Here is an 11,821-nt window from a genome sequence, read left to right as displayed (position 1 = left end):
CCACTTCCCCCTCCGATCTTCTTCGTTTCTTCACGGATTTTGCGGATCGAGATGGCCCCGAAAAGAGGAAAGTAAGCTCCTCCGATCCCCCAATTACTTTGAGTCAAATCACTCCTCTTTTATAGCCTAAGAATGTTTCATGTTCATGTTCATGGTGAACCCTAGTTGATGTTTTTTGATGATCTTTCCTTATGAAATATGATGAAACCCTAGTTGATATTTTTCGAACACATGATGAACCCTAATACAAGCTAGGTTTTTTTGAAGGTGATGAACCCTAATTGAATACAAGTTAATAGGTTTAGAATTTTTGACCATATGATGAACCCTAGGTTTAGATTTTTGTTGGAGATGATGAACCCTAATGTGTGATGCATCCATATGTTTAGGTCTGCAACTGTGGCGCAAGCATCGCCCATTCATCTCCAACACGACCCGTCAAAGTTGCCGCTCCCGTACGTGTACGAGTCCTTCCCCGAGATGCTGCAGCCGGTGGGATCTGTCTCAGACAAGGTCCTAGAGGCGAGGAGGGCAAAGCGGTGGCAGGAGAGGGCAGAGCGTATCTTTGACGATGTAAAGTGTTGGTCGCAGAGTGTGAAGGAGTGGAAGAGAGTGATTGCAGAGATGGAGGCAGATCCAACTATCTCCACTGTCCATCGGGAAGGGACCATTGAAGCTGCCAAGCAGCACTCCAACTTGGAGCTGCGCAATTTAGGCCGGAGAATCTACTTCGAGAGCAATGCGGAGGAGAGAGCCAGGATGCCGCCCCCAAGTGCATCGGCGTTCGATATCATCAGCTGGAGAAGGGTGGAGGCGAAAACTCCGGCGGGCAAGGCAAGGTGGGAGTGCTTGAACGGTCGGATGCCGACCAGCGTTCCGCCTCCGCCTGAACCGGTTGATCCGCTGCCGTATCTGTCTCCACGGCCAGGCATAACATACGAGGAGCTCTGAAGATGTCTCCCCGCTCTCTAAACTTGTCTTAAGAACTTGTTGCACCGGTTGTTGGCTTTGTGAAAGCTTTTTGCGAAACTACTTGCATTAGTGAGGGTTGTCAAACTATGTGGACAAGTTTGTTATTTGCTATTTCCTACTTGTGAAATTATGTGCGTGTTTGTCAAACTATTTGATATTTGCTAATATGTGAGCTCATATTTTGCTATTTGTGAAACTGTGTGAAAGTTGTGATAAAACTTAAAAAAACAATCACAAAAATTTGTAAAAACCAAAACTACAGTACCCTACCGCCAAAGGGCCCGGCGGTAGGGTCAGGCAACCTACCGCCCAATCCTGCGGCGGTAGGGTGTTGAGCTGGCCGTTAGGTAACGGCAGTGGACCGTCCATGCCACCGCCAGAACCCCTGGCGGTAGGTTGCCTGACCCTACCGCCGGATCATTTGGCGGTAGCAAAAGGGTTAGATTTCAAAAAATTTCAAACGGGATCAAATCTTGATTTTATACGTACAAAGGATCAAAACACGAAATTTTGCCGTGCGCCGACGGGCAGCCTACTTTGGCTCCCGTGAGGCGGAAGCTCGGCCACTGACTTCACGTGCTCACAAAACTAGTCCGGTGTTCTGAATGGTGCTCACACTAATACCAACTGGTAATGTATTCGACGCGACGCCTTTTTTTTTCTTTTTCTTTTTTCAGTGAATTTCGAGCTTTATTCAGACAAAAGTGTTTGCTAGACAGTCAGCCATGAGGCTGCTAACTAGAAAACTTGGAGTTTCAGAGATCCAGCTCTCGGTTACAGACACGTTACATGCCCGCTGCGCATAGAGGTGCGCTGGACCGTTAGTTGATCTGCTTACATGATTTATTACAAAAGAATCAAAATTAGCAGCAAGCTCCTCAATTTCGTAGAAAACTGGTGCCACAACAGAGCGACTGTTGAGGCGAGTGTTCCAGAGATTAACGATCTCTAGACAGTCGGTTTCCATCATCACCTGAGCATAGCCCCGTAGATTTGCAAAGATAACGCCATCCCGCAAAGCTAGTGCCTCGATGATCATCGGGTCGGTGACCCCATGCAAGGGTTTACACCAAGCGCCTAGAAGCGCGTTTTTTGAGCGAGCAACTCCTCCCGCTCCGCTCATCTCAGCCGAGTGCCGAACGGCGGCATCGGTGTTAATTTTTACTTCGCCCAATTCAGGTGGCCTCCAGCCATGACCTGGCAATAAAGATGCCTGCTGTTTAGTGACATCGAGCAAGGCCAGAGCCTCTCTGGTGAGTCTAATAGAGATCACTGGATCATACTTTTCGCCGTCATGAGTCCACCTGGTGCGAGAACTCCAAATAAACCACATGATGGTGATTATTGTTGCGCGCTCTTTTCCATTGAACATTGACCCACATAAAATGTCGCTCGCCCAAGAGGATGAATGAAGCCTTGGCAGCTTGATATCTAAGACCAACCTCGCTTCTTCCCAGAACTGTCGAGCATGTGAGCAATGTAACAACGCATGCTCAAGATCTTCCTCTTTTGCTTGACATACTTCACATAAACTGACGTTTCTAATATGTCTGTGGTGCAACATCTTCTCATCAAGTAGAATGCCTCAAAGGACTCGCCACCAGAAAACACGCACTTTTGGGACAACTTTGAGAGACCATAGCGATTTCCACAGCTGTGATTGATCCACTGAAGCTCCTGTAGCATGCCCTTCACCTAGAGCTAATTGCTTGTTGTGGTTCATAAGAGCTCGGTACGCTGTTTTCACCCCTTGCGGTGCTAACGATGCACCAGCCATCTAGAAGTCGCTCTATAGGTGTTTAAAAAAATCTGGAAATAAGCTATACGAGTAGCATATACGTGACATATACTCTCTCCATCTCATAAAATATGAACATAAAATAAAAATAAAAAAAATCAACAGTGAACGTGTTAATGGGTCAAATTTATGGTCCAATCTAAAAGTACTCCCTCTGTAAAAAAATATAAGAAAGTTTAAATTTTAGTGATCTAAACGCTCATACATTTCTTTACAAAGTAATACTCTCTCCGTCCCTTGATACATCCGTATTTAGACAAATCTAAGACAAGAATTTTGAGACAAAGGGAGTACTATTTATAACATGATTTGACCTTTTTGTTTCTAGAGTTGTAGGTCGATTTTTTGTTACACAGTGCATGTATGTTTTGTGCACATGCTAAATTATTTTCAGATATTTTTTTACACTTGTAGTTGTAGAGTACATTTTAGCTGACAATTGCAAAAGTAGCACAAAACTACCAAGCCCTAAAAAGCACGTCCAAAAGTTGTGAAATGTTCCGAGATTAGGGTTTAGGTTGATACGGCATCAACCTAACAAAAACTAGCTATAAGAACTAACAAGTCACTAAATGGCCAATGCAGAGGGTTATAGGAAGTCACATGGCAGTAAGGGGAAGGTATTGCATGGCAAAAAAAAGGTGCAACATATTCTGGGCAAAATAAAAATGTACTATGCTAAAACAAATTAATGTATGGCACTACAAAATTTTCCTCGGCAGCCGGCCAGAGTAACATGAACAGCTAAATTAGTCAATTGCTCCAGAGCCATTTCAAACCAGTCATCTCAAGGTACAGTCAGACTTAAATTTATATACATGACACTTAATTAAGTACACTTCTTTGTTTACAAAATTATATGCTATAGATAGTTCACAGTTACACACAACAAAGTCGCGAAGCAGAACCAAGTCGTCTGTCACAGGTTTGCCTTTCATTAGTTTATGGGTAAGTAAATTAGTAATGTTAGCACTTCAAAATCCCCCATTCTCATCATAGAAACCGGAGATCCATATTAGTAGCTCTTACGAAGAGCCAACTGAAGTAAATGGGCTTCAAGACGCCGCCCTTCCATAGCATATGGATGCTAAGTACAGATTTTTTGACCATTTTTCCTGCAAGCAGATTGATCAGCTGGTGAATACATTTCTTATTTGGAACTTATATACTCCATCTGTTTCTAAATATAAGCATTTTTAAAGATTTCAATGCGGGCTACATATGGATGTATATATCTAGATTCACTCATTTTGCTCTGCATGTAGTCCATATTGGAATCTCTAAAAGGGATTATATTTAGGAACGGAGGGAGTGCAATATAAGCAGGAAAGGTAAGTCACCTTCACATGCTGGCTCGGGAAAGCAGATGTTCTTAGCGTCTCCTGTGTTTCATCATTAGGCTTTCGCCTAGGTATGCTCAAGATAAATGCAGCCTGGTCCAAGGTGGCAGCTGTTGCAGTGATGCGATAACCATTATCCCATCGTTGATGGATGCCCTCACTTGGATATAAGAAATCTAGCTCCACTACCTGCAACGGAAAAAAGGTTTCTTCAGATCCTCACAAATCAAGGTATACATTCATAAAGATATTAAATTCTTTTAGAAGTCCCCTCAAAATAAAATTATTGTAAGATTCACTTCACAATAAAACTGATTCTGAAACTAAAGTTCATTGCACTTTGAAAGGCTTGTAAATGAAGAATGCACGTACCTGGTCTGAGAAACCAGCATTTCGGGACATGACGACTGCCCATCGACTTCCAGCTGTAGCCATGGATGTGACATAGAAGCCCTCCTTCCACTTTTTGTTTATCCATTTGAATGGAAATGCGTCACTTACTTTGTAGGATTGCTGTGCATACGTTGTTCCTGGAGATGATACTTAAAGTCAGTTCTTGTCCCTAAATACCAGGATCCAATATTCCAACATTCAACTGTTTCCACTTTGATAAGATACAGCGAGCTGAAAGCTAAATATAGCTGTGACACTTTCTGAATGCCTAAATGCATCATTATTGGCACATCTCACCTCACCTAGCATTGTTTGGGCAGAAAGGGGAAACACTAAGTGGTTGTTTGGAGAGCAAACATTAGCGTTTTTACATTATTTTTAGCAAAACTAGTTTTACTAAATTTTCTGTTAGTAATCAGTTTATAGAAGATTAGGTTTGGCTGGAAGTGTGTTTGTTCAGTTCCTTATTTGGATAATGATTCAGACTATTTGTCTTCTCCCATGATCTTCTCATTCTCCCGTGACATTCCGTCGAGGTACATGTACAGGAGAGCTGGCTGGTCGATCTCGCCGGACGGCCGCGTATAGGCGCATGTAGAAGCTAGCTACCGAGGCAAGCAACTGGATCGATTTGATCCGCCGGCTGCGGAACACACGTACGCTAATGCTCAAGGAGTTGACCTCAGCGGCGGCGGCGACCAGGGCGGACGGCACAGAGAAAGCAGAGGCTAGAGGAGGACGGCCTCGAGGTGAGCTCGTCGCGACTGTCTTCATCTGCCTGGCGTCGGTCACCGGTGTCTGCAGCTTCTCTTGTTCAGCTGATGAACGTGCCCACAAGGATTAGCAAGAGAGATATGTGAATCACATTTTTAGAAAACAACTAATAGTCGTTTTTCTACAAACACGAAACTCCGGGTTTCTGAGAATCCAGTTTTGCATATCTATGGATTAGTTAGAGTAGCCAACATGATTTAGTCTGCTAAATCGTTTTTCTGTTCTATATAGAACGGATTCTCTACGTTTCACTTATCCAAACAACCCCTAAAAGGTATATCCGTATGTGTCCAAATGGTTCCGCGGCAATCTTTGTGTATAGCCTGTTATGGCCAAAAGGTTGAATTTGTAGGGCATTTTAAAATGCATTGCCATGTAACCAGATTGGCACTTATTCGGCCTATTAAACGTACTTCGGGCAAAAGCAGAAATTTAACAAAAATATGTATGTTGGAGTAGATTTTAAAGATCAGTTTTGGTAGTCAGCATCAGATGACAGAATGGTGACCTGGGAACCAAGCATGCAAGCGGCAGTCCAGCTATCAAGTTGAATAATAATATTACCTCTTGACATGATCACTAAAGAACTTCCACTGTTCGCACCAGCCAACGCAGTGATATAGTAATTTCTCTCCCACTGCTCCAGGATCCATTCCTAACATAGCACAAGCAAGTTAATAGCTATAAAAACACAATACAACACGAATGGCAAACAAGATCTCATTGAACAATTGGTAAGTATTTTTACTCAACGATAAACAGAGAAAGATACATCTGGAAGCAGGATGGCCTGAACTAATTGCTCACCTTGTGAAGGAAATGTTGAGAAATTTCATATACTTGAGCAGTAAAACCGGTGCCAGCATCCATTATTAAAGCCCACAGGTTTGCGGAAGAGGAAACTGAACTTATAAACAAGCCATCTTCATTTCCTTTCAGAATATGTTGCACTAATCTATCATCTGCAACATTATAGTGGTACCTGGAAAATAAATGTAGTAACACAGTGAAAAATTCTCTTGAGACCTTACTACTACTATAAAGAAGATAAGCGCCAAGCAAACCTCTGTTTCATAGGCCGCCGGGCACTGTAGACACTAATCCACTGAGTTGCTGGCATTCCCATTCTAATCTTCTTCTTAGGTTGCTCATCATCTTCCTCTGCTATGAGACGGCCCCGCTTCTGACCGACCTGATATATTAGCTGGTAGCAATCCAATAAAGTATTAGGCAGCATTTTTGCAAGCTATGTTAGCTTGCAAAAGCGTCTTATATTGTGGGACGGAGGGAGTAAATAAAAGGAGGTGACTTGCAACATGCAACCGGGAAACTGTAAATATATAGGATACGTTGCTCAACTTAACAGTTCAAAACAAATTCAATGCATGACACAACATATTCATACATGGAATACCACTGTCCCAACTTTTAAAATACAAATGACTTCATGTGGTCTATAATGGCACAACATGATGTTTTAGTCCTATGTACATAATCAACATTTGAAATTTTATACTACAAAAATAAAATAGACAGGAAAAAGTTCAATGGAAGATCCAAAACTGAGTAAATCCAATCTACAAAATCAACAAGATCAATCAACTGAAATTCTTGGTAAGTAATTATGTTTCTAATGGTGACATGGATAAGTCCTTAAAGTTCATGAAGATGGTAAGTAGTAAGAATTGAAGTTAACAGAAAATGTACTTTCTGAGCACCATCTGTGTTTATTGGCCTGGTATCTGGATGTGGACCAACAATGCCATCAAAAAGAGAGATGCACTTGGCGTAATTGGGTTCTTCATCAAACTTCAAGTTCACAACATACTCAACAAAGTGTCGAAAAGACTGTGGACAAATGCCACACAGAGATTCTGGGGAGGTGGACATCTTTTTCTTGCTGACAAGAAAACCTTTGTTGTCTCCCTGAATAAGAACAAACGAAAACTTAGAAATAGAAACAGGAGTAAGAAGAAAAGAAGCTCCAACACCAAAATAAATTAACCTGGTAGCCTTGCCAAGGTAGGCGGCCACGGAGAAGAAAAATAAGTGTGTATGCGAGGGATTCAAGGTCATCTCTCCTACTTCCAGTTCTTCCCAAGTGAGCATGCACACTAGCATAACGAACAGTTCCCCTGTTCACAAGAGCAGACAAGAAGGAAAAGATTATGTCAACTACAAAGAGTGCACAAAATGAAGTGCATCATAAATATATTTCCATCCGAACCTAAATACATCAGGTCTCTGGTCGTATTCAATGTGCCCGTTACCAGCACCCTTCCATTTCGTAGCTGTGTTAGTACAAAATGATAGGTTAACATAAGTAACATAAATATTTTATACTAAATAGACGTCATATAAAAGTGGAATATGATTATGAATTACCCAGTCCAAGATCAACAAGAAAAAGTTTCTTCTCTTCCAGGGTACCACACGGACCAAGCAGAAAGTTCTCAGGTTTCACATCACCGTGGACATACCTGGCATATACTGTATTGTTAGCCAGAAATTCACAAGCACTATGCAAGACCCCATTTGAAGAATGGAGCACCAAATTACCCTTTTGAGTGCATCTTTTCCAGTATGGAGATGGCTTCTATAGCTATACAGGCAACCATTTCAACAGACATCCTACAACAGATACCACAACTGGATATAATTGAAACGTTGCATATGAACTGTGAAAGATAATTATAAACAGTGAGCAGATACTCACGAATGGGAATTATTATTCCAAACATCCCACAGGCTGGGTCCCAACATATCCATAACCTGCATAAACACCAAATAGGATTGCATAAAAGCAAGTTTGTTGATAGTTACTTAAGGAAAGGAATAAAATAAATCTCCACCAAACAATGGCTGAGTGGATGTTTGGAAGTTATAACACACAAACTTTGTAGGACCCCATACCAAAGAGGGCCCACATACACAAGTACAATTGAACTGTTTTGGGTAATGGTCCACTATGTACGGAGAATGAACAGCACATGATCCGTTACCATGATGTAAAACTCGCCCTGCTTTCCTTTGTAATGTACCCGTGGGACACCATGATTTCCACTAAGAGTGCTGCAAGAGGTAGGTTTAACATAAACAAAAGAAGGTACAATATATCCAACTAATAACTTGCCAAAAAAATACATCGAAGAGAAACAGAACTAAAAATCAACTACTCACTTGTAAACCTGCCACTCGGATGGAGCTCCATAATTGCAACCTTTGCTGGTTCGATGTTCAAACTTTAATGCAACCTGACAGATTAAAAACGCTTCAGTACCAGATGGCATCAGTTCTAGCAACACGTCAAACCTTCCAAGAGATATAATGACCTCCAAAGCATTTGCACCAGGGTTTCTATCACCAAGACTGGGAGAGGAAACACGTCGACCAACATATACTTGTCCAAATCCACCCTTTCCAAGCTTCCTTCCAAGCTTATAGGTTGGTGAATTTCCAATTTGCACCTAAACCAATAGATGAATAAAGGATTATCTTGCAGTCACAAACATAACATGTGCAGGAGTGACACTATTTTCCAGATTTAGAAGCGCCTCCCCCACCCCCACCCGACCCCCATCCCAGACAGCCCCTGGCCTTTATACATGATGTAAAATGAAATGTAGATGCATAAAAGGATCGAAGTGAATATTGCGTCACTGTTACAAGCAAACCATATATTTGATATTTCCATTCGTAGCAGCTATGCGGCTCTACACAGCGCATATACAAAGTGAAACCTCTTTTAGATTCTTGCAGCCATAGAAAAATATCTTACACCTGCATAATACCAATAGGTTCACCACAGCACAGCACAACACCCAATTCGAATTGCAACAAGATTTTAGCTGTAACACTGAACTAGGCAAATTTAACAAAAACAGGAAACAAAATAATGAAAACAGAGTCAAAAAAACCAGCCACAAAACTATAGAACTAATGTACAAGGTTGAAAAATGCACAAAACCTAGATGGACAAAGGCACAGATCCAGTAGGTTAGATCGACAAATGACCACTCCTGGACATGGCAAAAAACAGCAATTTAAGCCTAGGGAACTCATCTCAACGGTGGAGCATTATAAAGCAAACAGCAACGGGAGAGGGGGTCATATGTAATAATCAACATAAACAATATTCACTGAATGCAGGCTGTGCACACCAGAAATGGTACATTCGGCAGCATGTCCAGCCAACATGTTGCCTACTGCATGCACAACATTATGTACAAAGAAAAACAATAATTATATATGGCCAGTATTTAGGTTAGATTTTCTGACAATAATGAAGCAGAAAGTCACAGCACCCTAGACACACTAGGTGACCAAAAAAAATGCAAAGAACTGGCAAAACAGGCAGCAGCTATGAAAACTCCACGTTAACTCATACTGATGTCCCACATTTACATAACAAGTACTCCCTCCAACCAAAATACTTGTCGTGGTTTAAGTTCAAAGTGGTTTTAGTTCAAATTTTAACTAAAACCACGACAAGTATTTTGGAACGGAGGCGGTACTTTTTGTATATATTCAAACTTCGAGAAGAGAAACAGACAGTTGACCAAAAAATAAACAGATGTATCCACTTCTTTCGGCTAAGATCCTAGCAACTGTTTGATGAAGTAGGACCAGTAGTTACAATTTCAGCTCTTTTGATGCCACTTCTCACCGCCCATAGCTCTAACCTAGATCAGACATTTCAATCCTACTATAACATTATACTTGGAAACACAGGAATCCTACTCTAATCGTTTAAGGATTAATCCACACCTTGGGGGGATATATCCTCAACATAAAGAGATATACTCTTTCTAATAGTACGCCCAGCGCTCCATTTTTTATCATGGCAGCCTAAGAGAGATTTTCTCTTCTTCTTTTTTCTTTTTTTTGCGGTTGAGCCTAAGAGAGATTTTCAGCGTCATTGTCTCAGGGAGCGGCGCAGGAGGTATCCCAGCTAATTTATTGTAGACACACAGCCACTAGAGCAACTTATAACTACACAAGCTACACAAGCATACTATCTCACCGTCCTCCGAGTGAGGTTACCAAATTCGATCCACGATCCACAAATTCCAGCGTCTAATCAAGCAAGTAGAACCCTAGGCGCTACCAATTTTCCACGAACATCTAAAGTAGAGGCAGCCTAGGAGATACCATACCGTCTCAGGGAGCGGCGCCGAGTTGCCGTCGTCGCCAGCGCCGGGGCCCGGGGCGGGGCCGGCGATTCCCTTATCGCCGCTCTCGAACTCGTCCATCTGTCACCCCTCCTCGCGCTGCTGCGACTCAGGAAGTGCGGATACCTCGCGGCTCGTGGATCGGCTTCCGGATTCCGCGGCTGCTTCTGCTTTCCACGGCCTCGGCGCGCGCCACCGTGGGGCACTGGCAAGCCTCAACGGCGTAGCCCCATGCGCTCCCTGGAGGCAACGAGATCGGACGGGCGCTAGGCGAGTATCGGCTGCGGCTCAGTTGTACTGGGTCGAAGTTTGGCCTACGGCGGTGGATGAGGTGGTCGGCGACGACGGGGAGGGGAAGACACGGGGAGGTCGAGGTCTAGAGCAAGGGGAAGGAGGGCACCGAAAAAATCCTACAGCAAATTCCTCGTGGTGCTACCATATGATGTGCGTCTTCCGAGAAAGATCGCGTAGATCTCATTTACGTCTTCGATGAAAAATACAGCCTCTATATAGGATTTGGATAGTGTGATAGACTGCTCCGGACTACTAGGTTATTTTAGATGTATAGAAAAAAAATCCCTTCACCCCATAATATAAAAACGTTTTTGACATTAAACAGAGAGAGTACTTTATACTAGGTTATTTAGATGTATAGCAACAAAAAATATTTTATACATTATACGGTATCTCTTTGAGCAAAGAACGTCCCCATGTCTAGATTCGGTTACTGATCGGTGTACGCGGCGTCCTCGGTGTCGCTCCTCTGTTGGGAGCATCATTTTTTGGAGAGTTGGCTTGGAGATCCACTTATGTGGTTTCTTTGGTGCTCACCGCGGTTCTATCTTGTTCTTCAGAAGCGCTATGTACACTATTGCGGGTGTCCAAGAGATGGCTTTTTTGGGGCTATCCGAGTCTCGCCATCCACCTGCTACCTCCTTTAGGCACTCTAGGGTGGCTGGTGCGTCAACAACGATTGGCCTTTTAGCGTTGTTGCTCTTCGGAGGTTCGGCGTTAGTCGAGACGTGGCTCTGTTGATCAATTTAGAACAGGCTCTTAGAGCATCTCCAATAGATTGTCCAAATGTAAAAGTAACTAACTTTTGGACCGTCTGAGGCCAAAAACACAGCTCCAACAGACGGTCCATATGTAAAAAAATTGGACCGCGGGCTCCTCGTGATGTAAAAGACAACACCTCGCGGTGCAAATTTACATCACAAGGTGCATCTCGTCCAAAACCAGCGAACGCCCAACCGCCAGTTCCTTTCCTTTCCCGCACGCACGCCCATGACCTCCTGCCCGTCGCCGCCGCCCCGCCGCACGCCGCCCGCATCAGATCCGGCTCCGCCCCGCCCCCCCCGCCGTTGTTTCCACGC

At 43.1% G+C, this 11,821-nt stretch overlaps 1 protein-coding gene across 1 annotated transcript; it reads right to left on the bottom strand.

Annotated features, from left to right (window-relative positions):
• Positions 1–3,557: 3,557 nt before the first annotated feature.
• Positions 3,558–10,880, bottom strand: LOC543431 (casein kinase 1-like protein HD16). Its single transcript, XM_044500016.1, has 16 exons — positions 10,434–10,880; positions 8,610–8,744; positions 8,458–8,531; positions 8,280–8,349; positions 7,994–8,049; positions 7,837–7,908; positions 7,663–7,757; positions 7,505–7,568; positions 7,283–7,412; positions 6,985–7,203; positions 6,342–6,481; positions 6,085–6,259; positions 5,842–5,932; positions 4,483–4,640; positions 4,111–4,299; positions 3,558–3,885 (listed from the first exon to the last, which is right to left on the bottom strand). Exons 1-16 carry the CDS (start codon positions 10,527–10,529, stop codon positions 3,826–3,828), a joined length of 1,824 nt encoding a protein of 607 aa, XP_044355951.1. The 5' UTR covers positions 10,530–10,880; the 3' UTR covers positions 3,558–3,825.
• Between the last annotated feature and the right edge of the window lie 941 nt (positions 10,881–11,821).

The sequence above is a fragment of the Triticum aestivum genome, chromosome 3D (genome assembly GCF_018294505.1).
Source record: "Triticum aestivum cultivar Chinese Spring chromosome 3D, IWGSC CS RefSeq v2.1, whole genome shotgun sequence".
In the NCBI taxonomy this organism is placed as follows: domain Eukaryota; kingdom Viridiplantae; phylum Streptophyta; class Magnoliopsida; order Poales; family Poaceae; genus Triticum; species Triticum aestivum.
Note: the sequence above shows the minus strand (reverse complement) of the source record. Positions and strands in the feature narration are given on the sequence as shown.

Coding starts and splice junctions, on each gene's coding strand:
- LOC543431 (XM_044500016.1), bottom strand. CDS start 10,529: ATGGACGAGTTCGAGAGCGGCGATAAGGGAATCGCCGGCCCCGCCCCG. Junction 7,413..7,504: donor CAGAGACCTGATGTATTTAG/GTTCGGATGGAA, acceptor TCTTGTGAACAG/GGGAACTGTTCGTTATGCTA. Junction 5,933..6,084: donor CTCAACATTTCCTTCACAAG/GTGAGCAATTAG, acceptor GTGCTATGTTAG/GAATGGATCCTGGAGCAGTG.